General features: G+C 45.6%; 1 protein-coding gene across 1 annotated transcript in view; it reads right to left on the bottom strand.

The window, feature by feature from the left end:
- Window positions 1–22338, bottom strand: part of DLAT (dihydrolipoamide S-acetyltransferase) — a 41334-nt gene that overhangs the window by 11476 nt on the left and 7520 nt on the right. The window contains exons 4-8 of the mRNA XM_088481379.1: window positions 12038–12188; window positions 9876–10002; window positions 5427–5611; window positions 4510–4654; window positions 156–223 (exon numbers count right to left, since the gene is read on the bottom strand). Coding sequence (XP_088337505.1) covers window positions 156–223; window positions 4510–4654; window positions 5427–5611; window positions 9876–10002; window positions 12038–12188 — 676 coding nt within the window. The remainder of the gene's footprint in view (window positions 1–155; window positions 224–4509; window positions 4655–5426; window positions 5612–9875; window positions 10003–12037; window positions 12189–22338) is intronic.

The raw sequence follows: 22338 nt of genomic DNA, 5'->3' as shown, positions 1-22338 counted from the left end.
TGGGCAACTGGATGGTGAACTGGAAGGGGTATTAAGGGGCTCTGCAGGCTTTGATTAGCCTTTAATTAATAAAAAAAAGAGGACTTATCAGGGAGGTTTATGGTTTACAGTTAGGAGGCAAATGAATAAAAGAAAAAGAAGCAGAAAATACTTACAGGCACAGCCTTAGGAGGAATGAAGGACTCTATATCTTTCTTTGTAATCCTCCCATCTGGCCCAGTACCTGGTATAGCCAAATGGACAAAGTGTAAGATACTGCAGCCATTATAATAATCATGAATATTAAAATGACTGGAATCACTGACAGGAGAATAGGCTCTATAAATGTTATAATAAAGTGTGATTATCACCAGCATATAGGGAAGACAGCCTATAATATAGCACTTCACCAGGGACCACTGAAGCACACAGTGCATTATTGGTTTGGCTACTGCGGGTTTGCGATGTATTAAAAAAGAAAATTAAAAAATCTGAAATCTAAGGCAAGCCCAGGGGTAACCTGGAGTCACACTGAGAGGATAGTTACCTTATGTTCAGTTACGGTACCATGCACGATTGTTAACAGTCTTGGACATCATACGTATAAGTGACTGTAAGAGTGACAATGTATTATAGAAGCAAATAATCTAACTCTGCACTACACCCCCTTTTATCCTGGCTCCATCCCATTTGTTCTCTATTTTCAGGAGGCTAGCCCAATGCTATACAATCAGGTCTTGGGCAAAGTGTAATATATGTGACATTTTCATTTTGTGAATGATTTGCTCTCTATTCCGGGATAGGATTTAATCATATTACTCCCCCCATGCTCCACAAAGCAAGGACATGTTTGCTTCAAAGATGATCACTTCTCTATGTGCATTTAACATGAGCGATCACTACTACAGAACCATCTCAATCACAGGCAAATTTAAAAGGTCACTAATCCTACAGTTTAAATGATTGAAAAGCGATATTGTGATATTCATAAATATATAGGTGAGAGCCCCCATATTGTAGTAGAAGCAGTGCTCGAAGTGGGGCGGTATACAGCGGTATGACATACCGCCACTTTATTCCCTCACTGAATTTCTAATCTGCTTTCCCTGCTCAGCTGTGATTCTGACTTTGCAGCTCCGCTCAGTGCTTTCATTCCTGCTGCTGCACTGACCACCGGCTGCAGATCATACTGATAATTCCCCTTGCTTCTTATTGGTGGATAGAGAGGAAGGGGGTGTGCATCAATTGTAAAGCAGGTAGTATGCAGGCCGATTATGCTGTCCTGCTGAAACTGCATCATGGAGTCCTGATCAGGGCCGGCGCCACCATTAGGCAACTGTAGGCAGCTGCCAAGGGGCGCCGGCCACAGGAGGGCGTCGCACGGTGCCCTGTTGTGTTAAGTGACTGTGTACAGATAGTGATGGCACCTGTGTAACATTCGAGCGGCGGCCTGACTGAGACAGTGTGCAGCAGCAGCACTGTATACTGTCTCCTCATTTGCCAGCCCCCGCAGCATCTAGTGGTTTCAGATTGCCTTCCTACAGTGTCAGCATCAGCGCTGATGTAATGCCGTCCGCCCCCTAGCTCTCTATACTTCCCCTATACTCCTCCTCTCTTCCTCTTAGAGAGGAGGAGCAGGGAATGGATGCCGCCCGGGCTGAAAGTAAGTGTAATGACGCTGTGGACAGTATATATACTATATAATATACTGTCTATAGCACTGTCTACACTTACTGCTGCACAACACACATTTTGGTGGGGGGGAGGGAGCAATGGGCTGAAGTTCTGCCTAGGGCTCTAGGAAACCTTGCACCGGCCCTGGTCCTGATGCATTACTGGGTGCCAGAGCCCGATTACTTGGGCCCAGTTGTCCTAGGGGGCGTGGTGCCTGCCTGCTGCCACCATAATACTGCTGTAGGGGCAGCCAGGTGCTGTGTGCGGGAACCCGCTCCTGGAGCCCCGGCTGTCAGATAATGTGACTGCTGGATGCGCTGCATCTCCAGGAGGTTAGTGACCGCCGTGACTGTGCTCAGTGCTGGGGAGGGGATCTTCCTCAGCTCTCCCCGAGCACCAAGAGTCACTTACACAGGACTCCAGCCAGACGTAGGGAGCCGCCCCCAGCCATCTATAATATCCTAGGGAAGGTGAGTTAGCTGCAGGCGCAATCTATATACAATACATATCTGCTGCCGTCTGAGTGTTGTGACTTTTGTAGTTAGAGCAGATTCCTGAAGAGAAGAGGCTGTGGTGCTACCTGGCCACTGTGTGATGGGTGCAGCGTCTGGGCTGGTGGTGGTGGCTCCTGCAGGGACTTATCCACTTCCACATACATGATCTGTCACCTGCCAGTCTCCTGATGATGGTCCCTATGTCATGTATCATTGTCATCATGATGATGACTGGTGTTTTCTTTTTTTGTAAATAAAATAAAAACATAGGGGTGATAAGAGGAAAGGAGGGAGTGAGAGGTACAGAGATGGAAGGTGGGAGTAAGAGGGGCAAAGAGTGAGAGAGGGAAGGAGAGGTGTAGGGGTGATGGAGAAGGAGGGAGGGAGAGGTACAGGGATGAGAGATGGAAGGTGGGAGTAAGAGGGGCAAAGAGTGAGAGAGGGAAGGAGAGGTGTAGGGGTGATGGTGAAGGAGGGAGGGAGTGGTACAGGGATGAGAGATGGAAGGTGGGAGTAAGAGGGGCAAAGAGTGAGAGAGGGAAGGAGAGGTGTAGGGATGATGGAGAAGGAGGGAGGGAGAGGTACAGGGATGAGAGATGGAAGAAGTGAAAAGTGCAGAGTTAAAGAGGGAGAGACAGTATATGAGAGGTGCAAGAGGTAACTAAGGGATGGAAGAAGTAAGGAGCAGAGGTGACATGTGAGAGTTTAAAAAAAAAGGGAAATAAAACAGATATGGGGAATAGGTAGATGGACACAGGGAAGGTATGCACACAGGTAGGATAACTTTCTATAATATAATATGGTTTAGTTTATCCTATATAAAACTGATTTCACATTATCAAAATCCCTAAAGCTTTTAGTGTACTAAGTGTTGCCTAGACGCCCGGCCATTCTAGTCAATATTCCATACCACCACTTCTAAATTCCCACTTCGACCACTGAGTAGAAGGTAAGAGAATTTTAGCAGAGGGAAGACCTGGTTATACAGATGTGTACTTATACATCTTCGCTGCACTCATGCTAAAAAAGCCCCTCACGGCGTGCCAAGTACTATGACACTCTGCTACACACCAGGAGACTGTGCTGATTAATCTGACATGTGACACTTGTATATCTGTGTGCACCTGAGTCTCTGAATCTGTATACAGAGTGCTACAATGTCTGCAGCTTTTTATATTTTAAGTTCCGATGTGCTTCATATACAGACTCAGGTGCACACAGATATGCAAGTGGCACATATCAAATTAATCAGCACAGTCTGCTGGCGCGTCCTAGTCACATCACATTGCGAATAGGACGCATTTTCAGCAAAAAAAAAAAAAAAAAAGATACCCAACGCCAGCAGAGTTGCGCGGTCGGTACCTGGCGGCTCACTCACCGCTGTGTGGCGTATTGAGGCTAGATTTATGAGGGACACATCTGTAACGTCTCCACCAGTAGATTTATAATCACAATCATGACTTTGCCGAACCATAGATTTTCAAGAAAGCCTCTCCCAGACAAAGCAGTACATGTACAGTGCATGTTTTCCAGATCTTCAATGAAAAACACACACAATACTTGAGAGCTACCTCATTTTACTTAGGTCCACTTTACCAGAGTTATGTATATCACTCCTCCACATAGCATAACAGTTACTAGCAGATACTGGTTACGTTCTCATCAAATGGCTACAAAAATAAAGACCTGTGTTTTATTACAACTCAATCTATGAGAACTTCAAAGACTCCCCACAAACAACTTCCCACCGCCGCCCTTCCCAAACTGTGAAATCACTGGGATATTTGTTAGGGTATGTGAGCATCAGACATTGGACCTCATTCAGACCCGCTCGCAAGCGGGTCGATGTTTAGGCCCTGCGCACGCGCAGCGGCCGCACTGCGCGTGTGAAAGCCCTGGAGCAAGAGAGAAATTCTCTCGCTCCAGAGCTCACTACAAAAGGGGCGGCTGTCCATGTTGATCGACAGCTTGCCCCATTTTGTAGGCAGGGCGGGGGGTGGTTTCACAAACGGAGGCGTTCCTTAAGGAACGCCTGCCGTTTTGTGGGCAGCCGCACTGACATCAGCAGTGATGTCAGTGGGGAGCTTCCTGCTAGATCAAAGCAGGAAGCTCCCTGGGGCTTGCGGTTGCCGAGATCCAACCTTAAGGTCTCGTCGCAAGCCCCGATGGTCTTGACCATCGCGACCATCAACCTGGTCGGCCGCTAAAGCTGTGGGTGGTAACCCACAGCTTAGCTAGCGACCAGGAGGCCGCACTTCAAAAGAGAAGCGGCCGCCCACATTCAGAACGAGCGCTCGCATTATGCGAGCGCCTCTGAATGAGGGCCATTGTCTGACGCTGGCAACTGAAGAACAATTCTCACCTCTCACTTGCTTTGTATCTATTCCTCTTTCAGACGCCAGCTTTTTGGCCAGTGGGCTCACAAACACTCTCCCCTTGGATAAAACAGGAGCAGAACTTGGAGAGGGAGCAGCAGCCACTGGTGGAGCTGTAGGCAGCACTGCAGCCTAAACAAGACACAACATGGTGAGAACAGACTGACTTGTGCACTATCAACATATAATAAATATGAACTGTACAAGAAATACCATAACTATGGGACCCATGCTGGTGAGAGAGACTGATTATCACTGTAGTAAGCACAGACTGTGCCTTGTGCATCTATTTTCCAATTACATTATTTATTCATACTGCCTTATGGTGCGTACAGACGTAGCGATCTGCTAGCGATACGATATCGCTGGCTGATTGTCATGCATCCTCCCTGGTGTGCTGGGTGATTGATATCGTTCATCCAGCACACCACATACTTACCGGTGACTATAGCGGCCTGCGATCATAGATTGTGGGTCCCTATAGTAACTTGCTCGATATCGAGCAAGTTGACCGGCATGCACGGCCGATATCGCTAACGTCCATACGTGGCAGCGCATCGCTGGTTGATGGTAAGTTAGTAGGGTCCTTTTAAATGAGCGATTTGAACGATAACGATATAAATCGTTCTATAAAATCGCTACGTGTGTACGCACCATTAGTCTGAAGGTATGAAAGAAAAAAAAAAAAACATTAAAAATAATAAATAGTAATTTCTTAGCATAGTTCATGTGGCCATTGTTCTTAGCATTGTATTTTATTTATACTGTTGATAATGTTCTTCCATTTGTAATGCCACAATGTACATATTGTCTGAGGATGAATAAAGGCTTACGGTTACAGCACCATTTACAAACACCTTAGGGATAAATGTGATTCTTTGCAGTTTTCCTAGCAGACACTTACTGGAGTGGAGAGAGCAGGCTGGGGCTTAATGTCCAGAGCTCCAGCCGACTCCTTGTAATCAGCAAAGCTCCCAATATCTGACTCTTTCTCCACTATGATACAGAGAGGCGTCCCCAGAGGCACATCCCGAGAGCCTTCCGCTACCAGGATCTTAGCCAAATAGCCCTCTTCTTGCACCTCAAAACCTTAGGGAAACAGGAAGGAACATAAGAGACAGCACCAGTATCTCTCAGGGTAGTGGTCTGAGGTATGAATAGGACAAAGATACAGGTAATAAGTGGGAGCATCAGAAAAAGCAAGCTACAAAATGGAAACCTTTCATGTCCCGTTCTACCTCCGCTTCCGCCCATTAATTACATGGGTCTCATGGCACATTTATGTCACAGAAGTGGACGGGGCCGCTACAGCTAAACTACTTTGCAGCCACCCTGCTACACCTTGTAATCTAACTGAGATCCATCATTACTTCTTAGCAGCCCTGCTACACCTTGTAATCTAACAGAGATCCCTCATTACTTCCTAGCAGCCCTGCTACACCTTGTAATCTAACAGAGATCCCTCATTACTTCCTAGCAGCCCTGCTACACCTTGTAATCTAACAGAGATCCCTCAGTATTACTTCCTAGCCTCCCTGCTATACCTTGTAATCTACCTGAGATCCCTCAGTATTACTTCCTAGCCTCCCTGCTATACCTTGTAATCTACCTGAGATCCTTCATTACTTCCTAGCCTCCCTGCTACACCTTGTAATCTAAGTGAGATCCCTCATTATTACTTTCTAGTCTCCCTGCTACACTTGTAATCTACCTGAGATCCTTCATTACTTCCTAGCCTCCCTGCTACTCCTTGTAATCTAAGAGATCCCTCAGTATTACTTCCTAGTCTCCCTGCTATACCTTGTAATCTAAAGGTGGGTACACAGGTAGCAGATATATCTGTAGATGATGGTCGATCATATACAATGAACAACCATCATCTTCCAGGCAGCCACGAGTCCCGCTGGCCGGGGGGCGGGTCCAGCTTTACGGAGATCCCTCAATATTACTTCTTAGCCTCCCTGCTACACCTTGTAATATGACCGAGATCCCTCAGTATTACTTCCTAGCTGCCCTGCTATACCTTGCAATCTACCTGAGATCCCTCATTATTACTTCCTAGCAGCCCTGCTATACCTTGCAATCTACCTGAGATCCCTCACTATTACTTCCTAGCAGTTCTGCTATACCTTGTAATCTACCTGAGATCCCTCATTATTACTTCCTAGCCTCCCTGCTATACCTTGTAATCTACCGGAGATCCCTCATTATTACTTCCTAGCCTCCCTGCTACACCTTGTAATCTACCTGAGATCCCTCATTATTACTTCCTAGCTGCCCTGCTACACCTTGTAATCTACCCGAGATCCCTCATTATTACTTCCTAGCCTCCCTGCTACACCTTGCAATCTACCCGAGATCCCTCATTATTTCCTAGCAGCCCCGCTATACCTTGTAATCTACCTGATATCCCTCATTATTACTTCCTAGCCTCCCTGCTACACCTTGTAATCTACCTGAGATCCCTCATTACTTCCTAGCAGCCCTGCTTTACCTTGCAATCTACCTGAGATCCCTCATTATTACTTCCTAGCAGCCATGCTACACCTTGTAATCTACCTGAGATCCCTAATTATTACTCCCTAGCAGCCCTGCTACACCTTGTAATCTACCTGAGATCCCTCATTATTACTTCCTAGCTGCCCTGCTACACCTTGTAATCTACCTGAGATCCCTCATTATTACTCCCTAGCAGCCCTGCTACACCTTGCAATCTACCTGAGATCCCTCATTATTACTTCCTAGCAGTCCTGCTATACCTTGTAATCTACCCGAGATCCCTCATTATTACTTCCTAGCCTCCCTGCTATACCTTGTAATCTACCCGAGATCCCTCATTATTACTTCCTAGCCTCCCTGCTACACCTTGTAATCTACCTGAGATCCCTCATTATTACTCCCTAGCAGCCATGCTACACCTTGTAATCTACCTGAGATCCCTCACTATTACTTCCTAGCAGTTCTGCTATACCTTGTAATCTACCTGAGATCCCTCATTATTACTTCCTAGCCTCCCTGCTATACCTTGTAATCTACCGGAGATCCCTCATTATTACTTCCTAGCCTCCCTGCTACACATTGCAATCTACCCGAGATCCCTCATTATTTCCAAGCAGCCCTGCTATACCTTGTAATCTACCTGAGATCCCTCATTATTACTTCCTAGCCTCCCTGCTACACCTTGTAATCTACCTGAGATCCCTCATTATTACTTCCTAGCTGCCCTGCTACACCTTGTAATCTACCTGAGATCCCTCATTATTACTTCCTAGCTGCCCTGCTACACCTTGTAATCTACCTGAGATCCCTCATTATTACTCCCTAGCAGCCCTGCTACACCTTGCAATCTACCTGAGATCCCTCATTATTACTTCCTAGCAGTCCTGCTATACCTTGTAATCTACCAGAGATCCCTCATTATTACTTCCTAGCCTCCCTGCTATACCTTGTAATCTACCGGAGATCCCTCATTATTACTTCCTAGCCTCCCTGCTACACCTTGTAATCTACCTGAGATCCCTCATTATTACTCCCTAGCAGCCATGCTACACCTTGTAATCTACCCGAGATCCCTCATTATTACTTCCTAGCCTCCCTGCTACACCTTGCAATCTACCCGAGATCCCTCATTATTTCCTAGCAGCCCCGCTATACCTTGTAATCTACCTGATATCCCTCATTATTACTTCCTAGCCTCCCTGCTACACCTTGTAATCTACCTGAGATCCCTCATTACTTCCTAGCAGCCCTGCTTTACCTTGCAATCTACCTGAGATCCCTCATTATTACTTCCTAGCAGCCATGCTACACCTTGTAATCTACCTGAGATCCCTCATTATTACTCCCTAGCAGCCCTGCTACACCTTGTAATCTACCTGAGATCCCTCATTATTACTTCCTAGCTGCCCTGCTACACCTTGTAATCTACCTGAGATCCCTCATTATTACTCCCTAGCAGCCCTGCTACACCTTGCAATCTACCTGAGATCCCTCATTATTACTTCCTAGCAGTCCTGCTATACCTTGTAATCTACCCGAGATCCCTCATTATTACTTCCTAGCCTCCCTGCTATACCTTGTAATCTACCCGAGATCCCTCATTATTACTTCCTAGCCTCCCTGCTACACCTTGTAATCTACCTGAGATCCCTCATTATTACTCCCTAGCAGCCATGCTACACCTTGTAATCTACCTGAGATTCCTCATTATTACTTCCTAGCAGCCCTGCTACACCTTGTAATCTACCGGAGATTCCCTTATTATTTACTTCCTAGCAGCCCTGCTACACCTTGTAATCTACCCGAGATCCCTCAGTATTACTTCCTAGCTACGCTGCTACACCTTGTAATCTACCTGAGATCCCTCATTATTACTCCCTAGCAGCCCTGCTACACCTTGTAATCTACCTGAGATCCCTCATTATTACTCCCTAGCAGCCCTGCTACACCTTGTAATCTACCTGAGATCCCTCATTATTACTTCCTAGCAGCCCTGCTGCACTTTGTAATCTACCCAAGATCCCTCAGTATTACTTCCTAGCCACCCTGCTACACCTTGTAATCTACCTGAGATCCCTCATTATTAATTCCTAGCAGCCCTGCTACACCTTGTAATCTACCTGAGATCCCTCATTATTACTCCCTAGCAGCCCTGCTGCACCTTGTAATCTACCCAAGATCCCTCATTATTACTTCCTAGCTACCCTGCTACACCTTGTAATCTACCTGAGATCCCTCATTATTACTTCCTAGCAGCCCTGCTATACCTTGTAATCTACCTGAGATTCCTTTATTATTTACTTCCTAGCTGCCCTGCTACACCTTGTAATCTACCTGAGATCCCTCATTATTACTTCCTAGCCTCCCTGCTACACCTTGTAATCTACCCAAGATCCCTCATTACTTCCTAGCCTTCCGGCTACAGCTTGTTATCTACCTGAGATCCCTCAATAGGACCCTAATGCAAACAACTGGGATCCTAGCTTCAGTGCTTGCCTACAGAATGATCTCCTTTTACTAAATTTATGTCAATGTTTGTGATATAAGCGTATTAGTACTAGGAATAATACATTTATTTCCCTGCTCCCTCAGTATTTGCATACTAAAAATATACTGCACGGATAAATGCAATTCCTGGTGTGGGGGTTCCATTAGCTTCTACAGAGGAGTAAAACGCTGCAGGCAAAATAAACCATACCACTGTTTTTCCTTGTACTATAAACCCTTATAGAAATTTTGATCACGTTGAATAACAAAACACAAGAGCTTTGGGGCATGGCATGCGTAGCAGAGGTGGAAATGTACTCTATAGAGCACTACATCATTCTCCATATGTTACATAAGAGTCAGATACCTATGGTTGCTTTATCGGTTTCAATCTCTGCCAGAAGGTCTCCTTCACTGAGCTTCTCTCCCACCTTCTTCTCCCACTTCTGCACTGTACCCATGGTCATGGTCGGTGACAGCGCAGGTAACACGATCTGTGCAGCACAACACAGAGGACAGGAACATTCATCATTTAGGGCAGGGGAAATGGTGCATCAGGTATCCTTCTTGCTATAGGCTTTTTCCAATGTATACATTATAATAAATAAATAAAACAGGATTTATGTACTTACCGGTAAATCAATTTCTCAGACTCCACAGGGGACACCGGAGGTCAAGACACTGGGGTATATAGGAGGTAGTTGAAGTAGAGCCTTCTACTCAACCACTGTCTATACCCGTGTCTTGAGCTCCAGTGTCCCCTGTGGATGAACGAGAAATAAATAAATTATATATATATATATATATATATATATATATATATATATATATGCACAAACACAAAAGTACCCGTGCGCTGATCACTTATAAAGCTGTCCTTATATAAAGTCTCAATAGTCCAGCACAAAGATTCTCCACAATATCCGTGGGCATATAGCACTCAGGTCCTGTATTTTTAGACCGCAGCTCCCCTTCAAAATACCCTGGATTCCAATGGGCACAATTGATCTAGTATAGAAAAAGAAGAGAGAAGGCGGCGCTATATCGTGCATGAATCAATTTATTACAAACATAAATATCCACGTCTCCAAACAAGAGGATGGACTCGTACCAATTTAATACACACTGTGGCCTGGATACCACATGATTTTTACTGCACCCATATGGCAGAACTCCGTCCCGGCTACTGATCTCCCTGGTCTCCACACCGCTCAATGAGCCCGCTCAGTATCAGTATCCTCTTGTGCTTGGAGACGTGGATATTTATGTTTGTAATAAATTGATTCATGCACGATATAGCGCCCCCTTCTCTCTTCTTTTTCTATAATATATATTTTATTTTTTATTTTTTTTCCATATTTATTGAAGGTCAGGGCACATTGGAACATGTTAACTGCCAGCCCTTAGCAGCAAGTGTAATACGGTCAGCTGCCTACCACTCCCTAGGCATTAGCCTGAACCAAAAAGAGGGGGGCTCAACATTTTTGTGTCAGTCTCTAATAAAACCACGTTATTCTCAGCGCTCTGCATGACAGCATAAGTGTGTTACACAGAATGTGGCCATGGTCTAAATCTTATAAACCAATGGCCTTCCTGCCCACATAGGATTAATGGTGCGTACACATGGGACGATCGACAACGATAACGTTGTACGATCTCCCGTGTGTGCAGGATAATCGATATCGACACCACCAACGACTATAGCGATCCACGATCGCGGGTCCCTAAAATAACCTGGTCGATATCGACCAGATTGGCGTACATGCACGGGTGATTGACGATATCGATATCGTTCATACATGCCTGCGAATCAAAGGTCGTTTGGCACAGAAAAATGCACGATATGAACAATAGTGATATGATCGATATCATTATCGTTCATATCGTCCATTTTAATCGTACCGTGTGTACTCACCTTGAGAGTCAATAAATGACAAAATGCTAACTAATCCCATGTATTTATATAATATTTATCGCACACTTTCAGATTTAGTTAGTAGGACACCCCGATCGGTGAAATTTGGCCCTGGAACACGGTTCACCAATTGCACCATAAATTGTGTATAAGTGTGATTATCAAGCATAACTTCATATACATACACATATAAAAAAAAATATAGAAGACATTGGAAATGCAGATAAATACAACTTTTAGAAGAATAAATTGGCTTATATAACTGTTATAGCGTTAGATAATCTGGCACAATATAAAACACAAGTGGTGCCAACATATATTTGAGGTCCTATATACAATATACGGATAAGTCGGGAGTACCGATCTTAGTGCTTAATAATAAGAAGTTCTGAGGTCACCTTTTCAGTATCAATTAGGAAGAGTAACATTGTACCCCCTGCTGTAAGTTACTACAGATATTAGAAGTCACCCCAGGGTGCCGTGACCTGTAGTAAAGCACATGGCTTACAGTCTTCATGCTGTTATATGATCACAGAAATCACCAGCGACTTCTGGTATCGCAATAGACATTTGAAGATACACTGCATCCCTAACACAGGGAGAGCCCAGCTCACCTTCATGTGAGTGGGATAAGTGCTACCGGGGGCTTGAACTGCAGGAGGTGGGGTTTGTTGGGTGGGAGTTGCTGGGGTTGCTATGGGAGTAGAGGTGGCAGGAGCAGCAGAGTCCAAGGAGTAGTTTTTAAAGGCATCAATGAGTTCTGGCCTGTTGAATGAGAAACAAGAGAGATTATTTTGGATATGGCAACGGATAATTGTAAAAACAAAGATACCACCCTGACGTGCAGCTGGCATGTGCTTTCTGCAAAGACGGACACATGGGGGCAAATCTAGCTGCAGGACATCACAAAACACACTGGATGCCTATACAAGGGCAGTTGAGGAGTCACCCATTGTGTAAGTACCTGTGCTCATTCATACATATCTCTAAAACCTGAACTGTTGGGGGAGCCTTGTGCTATATTTATAACTGAAGAGGTCCAACAATGTATAGACCAAGTGGAATCCATGATATACCCTCTCCTGGGTTACACACAAGACACACAGAATACAAAGAAAGATATTCAAGATTACCTCCCCCGAAGATCAATTCTCACATATTTAGCTCAATTAGAAGCTGAAATATTGGAATACTTTTAATGGTCTTGATCACAGCTATTCGCAAGGAAATGTTCAGCTCATGATTAACTAAATAGACTGTACTGAAAGATTTCTTTGTTTATTATTATTTTAAAGCAATGCAAATAAAAAAGTATAAAATAAGACATAATAGAGAACCTAAATATTTTGCATCTAGAAACTAATGGTGCATACACACGGTCAGACGTGCTAGATCTACGATGAACGATTTTACCAACGATCTCATTAAAGATGAACGATTTCTGACAGTATTTAAATGATGTCGTCCAAGATGGACTGCAAACACAGACGACTTCAGATATTGTTATCTGACATGCGCATTGTTGGTCGATGTGATGCCAAACATGTCAACGATTTGAATGATGTAACAATTTTTTCCAACATTATCGTCAAGAATATCTGACCGTGTGTACCCTCCATAAGTAGTAAAACCATAAATGAATGGTTTGTTACCATATATTTGATCTGTAATGTATCAGATTGAGTTGTAAAAGTCCTGGAACAACAGTTTAAAAAAAAAAAAATCATAATACATAGGAGCCATAACCCTTAGAATTGGGTTGTCTGTGTTATTATTTAATTTGGTTTTTATACAGTCATCTGAAAAGGTATATTCATTTTTGGACAACAAACGCTACCAAGGGAAGTTGACGAGATACCCATTGTGTAAGTAAATAATCTATTAAACGTTTCTGATCAAATACTGATGCACGTCCGCATCCCACTTGGATTCCTCTTTTAGGAGAAATATATATCCCCTATGTAGCAATTAGTACAATTAATTACATATAACAGACTACTCTTCCAGCAGGCTTGTGATGTCTTGGTAGGGAACATCACTGCTTGTAAAGCAACAGTGGTCGTGGGACCAATTGATAGTAGAACAGACTATTGCAGAGGTTCCCAAATGTGGTCCTCAAAACACCCCAACAATTCAGGTTTTAGAGATATCCATGCTTGAGCACAGGTGGCTAAATCAAATTGACTGAGGTACTGATTAAGTCACCTGTGCTCAATCATAGATCACTCTAAAACCTGAACTGTTGGGGAGCCTTGAAGACAGTGTTTGGACAACTCTGGACTATTGAATGTATGTTGCAAACTGAGTGGGATCTTGGATTAATGGAGTTATGGGACTATAAATGTAACTCACCTAGTACCCTCTTTCCTAAGAATATACAACTCGGGGCCTGTAAATATATAATTGATGGCATAGAAAGTCTAGAAAAGGATTTATTTATTGACCATATGAAATTAGTTTTAGAGTATATTCTTTATATAATGTCACCATATTAATGACTCCCTTTAGCACTCCACTGTGCCACTGGATAGGGAGTTTCTCCTCCCTATATTGTGCATGAAATAAAGCCATATGAGTTTCATTTTTCCCTCCCCAGTTTCCAGGTCTTACTTGCTGCCTTTAGGATGGCCCTGTGTCCTGCAGCACCAAGTATAAGGTGCCTGGGGGTATACTAAGAGGCCACTATGGTAAGACTCATGACACACACACACACACAATGTATATTCATGGTGCCTGAGCCAGTATATGGGATATCATCAGTCACACAAGTTCTGTAAGCATATAAAGGCACCAGGTTTAGACCTTTCCTATAGATAATGGTAGGGGAGTGGTATTATAAGAGTTTCCAGAATGAACAATAAAGTGATTGCTATAAAACTGAACAATTTTAGGCAATAACAGACCTCAATTTATCCAGATATGTATAAGAGTCATGCATATATCAGCACCACTTGTGTGTTATACATAGAGATTGTGCAGACATATAATACCCAATGTTTGCCACAAGTTATATAAAGCACAGAAATATACAAGAATTTGACTATTGGTCTAATTCAGAGTTGGGAATAGAGCTATGCTGGCCATACACCGGCACGATTTTGGGCCAATTGCCCGATTTTCCACGAGTCATAAGATGGATCTTGTGAAAATCGTGTATTTTTTTAGTAAGATACAGTATGCTCCGATGCGTGCTCCCGCAGCTCTTATAATCAGATCTTATGATCAGATGTGCAGCACATCTTGTCCATCGTATCGTGTGGAGATCGTTGCGTTTATTTTATTCATTCGATCCATCGTGCGGCAATTCAAGTCATTTCAATTACTGTTAGCACAGGTTTGATCATACGACAGATCCTGTGCTAAGAAAAACAACAAACATGCTGCCGGGACTGCCAGGGAGCTCCGGGGAGTCGGATGGTGAATCGTGTGTAATGGTCGTGCAGGTGTACGGCCAGCATAAAGGTGCATATCCACAAGCAGACTGTGAAACGACTGTACGATTACAACATTGTAATCGTGCAGTCGTTTCACAGTCTGTGCTGTGCCTACACTGACCAATCAGTCGTTCAGTGTAGGCACATCAATCATCCCCTAACATGCTCAACCTGACGTTATCGGCACATTGACCAGCATGTTCGGGCGATGACTGATGTCGGAAACGACCAGCGGGAGCCTCGCATCACTGATCGTTTTTAACATTTTCATGGCCGATTTGCGAACGATTACTGAGCGATTGCACGATTACGATGTCATAATCGTGCAGTCACTCAGTAACGTCATCTAGTGTATACGCGGCATAAGACAGAGCAAGTAACATGCTGCAATACAATGGGTGCAAATACATACATTATTTTTGTATGTGGGGTAAATACTGGCTGCTTTTGCATATAGCCCACAAATGCTGGACAGCTTTATTCTTACACTGCAATTTAGATGTCAGTTTGGACAACCCCCTCCTAAATATAAATCTCTGAACATGTTACATCTGCCCCATCTGCAGTGCAGCATGGTGTTACCAAGATGCACAGGTACTTGCTCTTTCTAAACTTGCCCATCCAGTAGACAATTAAATTGAGCGATTGAACGTTAACGTTAATTAATCGTTTGCAAATCATTTTTAAAAAATGTCTAAAACGACCAGCGATGCGCGCTCCCGCTGGTCGTTTAGACATCTATCATTGGGCAAACATGCTGGACAACCTGACGATAACGTCAGATTGAGCATATTTGCAGAGGATTGATGTGCCTACACTGAACGACTGCAGTCGTTTTGAGGTCTACTAGAGAATGGGCACCTTTACTCTACTCCCAATCAGGCTCTCTGTCTTTTTAATGAGAGAATATCACCCTGTATATGATTTTGGCAAAGTGCGCTTCCTTAGATCTTCTATAGTTCTATTGATAGAGCAGTGTATAGAATAGTGTAATATGAGGACACAGATTCCTAAATAATTTAAATGGAATTATATTTAATATGAAATTGGGGAATGCCTCAATATAGCCGAATAGAGATTTTCAGTGCCACGAATATATTTTTGGCTACATTTATTTTTATAAAAAATTTCTAACATTTGAGGGATTAAAAAGTTGGGGCTGGATACAAATAAACTCTAACATTTCAAACACACACTTTGCTAAATTGCAGGAAAACTGGAAAAAGCCCAACCCCCCCCCCCCACACACTTCTGTGACCCCCGGCTTTGTGAGTACTACTCCTTGCAGTAGAGTGTGAGAAGCCTGGTGCCTACTCCATGGGATAAGTTAAATCTTCACTTAATTGAGAAACCCATTCCCCTATACCTGTTTAACAGATTTAATGCCATGTGTTTACATAAACTTATTTTTCAAGTAGAGTAGGATGTATTTTTCTTCTATATCCCATCTTGCTGTGAGAGCACCAGTCCATCCATTATCCTCACCGCTCTAAACCCTATAAACAATTCTATCCTATTACATATTTCAGCACAGTTTGCACTATTCTAACATTGCATGATTTCAAAACTAGGTTGCATAGAATCAGATTAAGCCCTGCCTTATGTTCAACATTCTTCTTTATATGTACCATTCACCGTCATGTGTCTTATACAATTATAACTGCATGCTTAAAGTATGTGGATACCACATCTAATTAATGTGTTTGCACACTTTGGCCACACCCATTGCGAACAGTGCATAAAATCAAGAATACAGCCATGCAATCTCCATATCCAACATTAGCAGCAGAAAAGGCCGTACTGAGCAGCTCAGTGACTTTCCCCATAGGAAAATCACTAACAAGACTGCCCAATTTCTGCCCCAGTCACCTGTAAGTGCTGTTATTGTGGAGTGCAAACGTCTAGGAGCAGCAACATCTCAGCCATAAAGTGACAGGATACACAAGCACACAGAATGGAAGCGATGAGTGCTGAAGCGTAGGAAAATACAGTCCTGAGTTACAACACTCACTACGGACTTCCAAACTGCCACTGGAAGCAATGTCGGCACAAGATGGGCAATGCCAAACATTGGCATGAGTGGTGTAAAGCACATAGCCATTGGACTTTGGAGCAGATGAAAAGTCTTCAACATATCGCAGTCTGACTAACCATTCTGGTTTTGGCAGACGCCAGCAGAATGCTCTCTGCATGAATGAGAACTGCAAATGCCGTATACACACTAGACGATATGTCTACCAATCCGGCGGTTCGGACGACATATCATCCACATCGGGCAGTGTGTACTGGCTATGTCGCCGACAATGAGCGCAGATCACTAGCGATATCCCACTTGGACCCTGCAGGGGATGTCCCTAACTACGCCATGCTGCAGCATGGCACGTCCCTCCCCCATTCAGACCAAGCATCGGCTAGTGTGTATGCACTTGCCGCATGCTGGGTCCCATCACTGGCGATGCCATGCAGGGTACACATCGTCTAATGTGTACCCAGCTTTAGACTAATGTGTACCCAACTTTAGAAGAGTATATGGTTGCCAAGAGATAGTTCTAGTAGAGTTATTGAACAGTCGAATATATTAAAATATTTTATTATCAAATGTGCGCAGCAATCCAGTCATACGTTTACCAGGATGTTATGTGTGGTGGTGGACTAAGAAGCTGGAAAGATTTTGACTATGACTTTTGATAAGTGAATGTACAGTATTGCACAAGTTGCAAGGTTGCATTGTTGGAAGCAATAAGATATTTCCATTGCAAAGATTATGCCCCTTTAGGCGAAGTACTGTAAAGCCGGCCATACACGGAATGATTCTTTTATACGATGTGTACGATTTCGATCGATAGTAACGAGCGATCGTACACATCATATGTTGTTTTGGTGTACATACAACGGCGATGAGCGTCCCTGTAGTGTATTATTGGATCGCCTCTTGTACCGGAAAACCGTACGAGGGAGACCTAGCTTACCACGATGTGACACACATCGTTATCACTTTTGGCAGATAATCCGATGTCTGATTACGAGGTGTATGAAAATCGCTAGCCGGCGTTGTGAAACGAAGCATCGGACCGTATGAAAAATCGTACACCATTTGAACATATCGTATGTAAAATTTCCAGGGGAAAACCTCATAAGACATATTGTACGTCTTTTTATCGCACCGTGTATGGCCTGCATAAGTGGGATGCGCCCATTATTGCACGCCCCAGGGAGGCGTTTGGGAGTTAGTAATGGGACAAATGAGAAATCCCAGCCAATCCCATAGTCGCTGAAGTGCAGAGAAAGGTACGCATGGGCTGATTCTGAACTGCAAGCGGTGTCGATGCTGCACATAGTTGGTTGATATATTAAGTCAGAGCATGTGTTAGCGCTCAGATGCAGTACAGATTCGGATTCAGAGTCTGAATTTTGGTGCCCGTTCCTGAGTTGGCTAAGCCGACGTGGACAGAAATACATTTTCTAAAGACACTGCGAGTGGGCATCTCAGGTTTGTGAAAATCGGCTGCAGTATTAGCATAAGATGCAGACACGACAGAGGCCAAAGAGTAGCAATGTCTGCATCAGACGCAGAATCAGCCCCACATAGTGGACATCGGATAACCTAGGTGCAGCAAAGAGATACACAAAGCAGAGTTCTAAGTGGGTGAAGAGCAATAACCAGAAATGCAGAGACCTAGAATGAATGTAAAGCATGCTGAGTGCACAAAGCCCAAAACTGATGAAACAGCTTAATCCAGTGGTTCCCAAACTGTGCGCAGCGGTACCCTGGGGTGCCTCAGGACACTTGCAGGGGTGCCTCAGGTTGGTGGTCCATCACCAAATCAAATTATTTATGGTCAATGTAATGTAAATATGTGGACAAACAGAAGCCCAAACCTGTCCCCCACCACATTACTGAGCCTAAGGATGACAGGTTAAGCACAGGTTCACTTTACTACATTTTTTTCTGAATTTCTCAATAACAAAATTTTGTCTTAGGGGTGCCATGAAAAACAAGAGATATGGTAAGAACTTACCTTTGTTATCTCTGTTTCTACGAAGTCCATAGGGTCCACAGGGTGACCTTGGGGTATAGCTGGATCCTGGATCCTCGGGCACCACGGAGTTAAAGCTTTTAGCTGCTCCCAGGATGCACTTGGGTCCAACCTCCCCTATACCCCGCCCCCGAGCCACAGGCACCTCAGTTGGTAAGCAGCCCAGGCCGGAGGAGGAGACGAAACAGAGAGAAGGAAGACTGGAACACACAAGAACCATACTCACAGAAATGGGAGACGGAAAACCGGTGACCAGTCACAGAGCCCATATGAAGCCAGGTGCGTCAGGGCGGGTGCCCTGTGGACCCTATGGACTTCGTAGAAACAGAGATAACAAAGGTAAGTTCTTACCAAATCTCTTGTTTTCTACTTCAGGGTCCATAGGGGTCCACAGGGTGACCTTGGGGATGTCCCAAAGCAGTCCAACTAAGGGCGGGGACGCTCCTGTGCTGATAGGAGAACCCGGCGCCCAAAGGATGCATCTTGAGAGGCAAAGGTGTCAAACGCATAGAACCTCAAAAAGGTCTGAATGGAAGACCAGGTGGCCGCCTTACAGAGCTGAACAGCAGAGGCGCCACGGCTAGCAGCCCAAGAAGGGCCCACGGACCGAGTGGAATGAGCCTTAACAGAGGCTGGAACAGATAAACCCTCCTGCATATAAGCCTCAATAATAACAGAACGAAGCCAACGGGCTAGAGTCTGTTTGTTGGCAGGCCAACCCCTCTTGTGAAAACCAAAGAGGATAAACAAAGAATCCGACTTCCTCACAGAACTAGTCCGGTCCACATAAACCTGGAGTGCCCTTACAACGTCTAAGGAAGTCTCCCCAGCCGAAAGATCAGGTGACTGAAAGGCTGGTACAACAATTTCCTGATTAATGTGGAACCTGGAAACCACCTTAGGCAGGAAATCAGGACGAGTGCGAAGCACCGCTCTGTCCTGATGAAAAATCAGAAAAGGGGGACGACAAGAAAGCGCCCCCAAATCTGAAACCCTCCTGGCAGAAGCAATTGCCAAGAGGAAAACAGTTTTAAAAGTTAGCCACTTGAGCTCCACTGACTCCAAGGGCTCAAAAGGAGGACCCTGTAAGGCCCTAAGAACCACCACCAAATCCCACGGGGCCACAGGTGGCACAAAGGGAAGCTGGATTCTCAAAACACCCTGGAAAAAGGTGTGTACGTCCGGCATAGCAGCGATCCTGCGCTGGAACCACACCGACAGACCAGACACGTGTACCTTCAGTGAAGAAAGACGTAATCCTAAGTCCAAACCGGACTGAAGGAAAGCCAGAATACGCGAAACTCGGAACACCTGGGGATCATAGTTTCTGGCCTCGCACCACTGAAAGTAAGTGTGCCACACTCTGTGATAGATCCTCGCGGAAGCAGGCTTGCGCGCCCTCAGCATGGTGGTAATAACGGAGCTAGAAAAGCCCCGAGACCTCAGGACGGCTGTCTCAAGAGCCACGCCGTCAAAGATAGTCGACCCAGATCCGGGTGAAGACAGGGCCCCTGAGACAACAGGTCCCGCCGTTGAGGTAGGAGGTACGGAGCGTCGATGGACAGGCTCCGCAGATCGGAGTACCACGGCCTTCTGGGCCACGCTGGGGCCACCAGGATCAGTGTGCCTCCGTCCTGTTTGAACTTGCGCAGGACCCGAGGCAGCAGAGATATCAGAGGGAACAAGTAAGCCAGTTGAAACAGCCATTTCACCGACAGCGCGTCTATCAGACTTGCGCCTGCGTCCCTTGTCCTTGACCCGTACACAGGCAGCTTGTGATTGTAACGGGACGCCATCAGGTCCAGCTCTGGCAGCCCCCACTTGTCCACGAGTAGTTGGAATACCTCTGGATGAAGCGACCATTCCCCGGGATGCACATCGTAACGGCTGAGGAAGTCTGCCTCCCAATTGAGGACTCCTGGGATGAAAACTGCCGAGAGAGCTGGAAGATAGCGCTCCGCCCAAGCCAGGACGCGGGACACCTCCGACATCGCAGCTCGACTGCGAGTCCCTCCCTGGTGATTGATGTACGCCACCGTGGTGGCGTTGTCTGACTGCACCTGAACGGCCCTTCCGTGAAGAGCGGTGCCGGACGACTGCAGGGCTCTGTATACTGCCCGCAGTTCCAGGATGTTGATGGGAAGAATCGCTTCCTCCGCCGACCAACGACCCTGAAGTGACAAGGAGCCTGTCACCGCCCCCCAACCCCGGAGACTGGCATCTGTCGTGAGCAGAACCCATTCCGGGATCCAAAAGGGGCGCCCCTCCAGGAGATGCGCTGTCTGCAGCCACCAGGCTAGGGACAGACGCACCTCCGAGGACAACACCAGCATCTGAGAGCGGATCCCGTGTGGCAATCCGTTCCATTCTGAAAGAATCAGCCCCTGCAGGGGCCTGGAATGGAGCTGGGCAAACTCCACCATGTCGAATGCCGACACCATGGACCCCAAAACTCTCATCGCTGAGTGCACCGACACTCTGCCACTGCTCAGACAACTGTGAATCCGCAGCTGTAAGGAGGAGACCTTCTCTGGAGTCAGAAAAATCCGTTGCTGACGAGAGTCCAGCAGGGCCCCCAAATGAACCATCCGTTGTGATGGGATGAGGGAGGATTTCTTCCAGTTGATCAACCAGCCGTGCGCCTGTAGACAAGCGACCGTCAGGTGGAGATGCTGGATCAGTACCTCCGGGGAGCTTGCCAGCAAGAGGAGGTCGTCTAGATACGGTAGCAACCGTATCCCCTGGCTCCGAAGGTGAGCCGCCATGACCGCCATCACCTTGGTAAATACCCTTGGTGCCGTGGAGAGACCAAAGGGTAGAGCCCTGAATTGGTAGTGGTTGTGGAGAATAGCAAACCGCAAAAACCGTTGGTGCGATGTTGCTATAGGCACATGGAGGTAGGCGTCCTGGATATCCAGGGAGACCATATAATCCCCCGGTTCCATCGCCAGTATGATGGAACGCAAAGTTTCCATCCTGAATTTGGGAACCCTGAGAAACCTTTTCAGGGACTTCAAATTGAGGATGGGGCGATGAGAGCCATTGGGTTTCTGCACCAGAAACAGCGTAGAGTAATACCCCATCCCACGTTGAGACTGTGGTACGGTTATAATGACCCCCGCCGTCAGCAAGGCCTCTATGGCTTCCTGAATCTGCAAGGCCTTGGTTTTGTCCTGAGAAGGACTTGTGCAAAAAAACTGGCAAGGCGGCCTGTGCCGAAAAGACAGGGCGTACCCCTGGGAGACCACTTCTCGCACCCAGGCATCCGTGGTGGTATTGTGCCAGCACTGGGCGAATTGAAGAAGTCGGCCTCCCACTCTGGGGTCCCCCAGAGGGAGGCCCGTCCCATCACGCAGAAGGCTTATCTTCTGGCTTGGAAGAAGGGCGCCTAGCACTCCAGGCTTGCTTCTTTGGCTTTGAGGCGGTCTTGGGTGCGGACTGCCT

Source organism: Taudactylus pleione, unplaced genomic scaffold (assembly GCF_031769625.1).
Source record: "Taudactylus pleione unplaced genomic scaffold, aTauple2 ptg000270l, whole genome shotgun sequence".
NCBI lineage: Eukaryota > Metazoa > Chordata > Amphibia > Anura > Myobatrachidae > Taudactylus > Taudactylus pleione.
The sequence above is the reverse complement of the archived record's forward strand: the minus strand, read 5'-3'. Positions and strand labels throughout refer to the sequence as shown.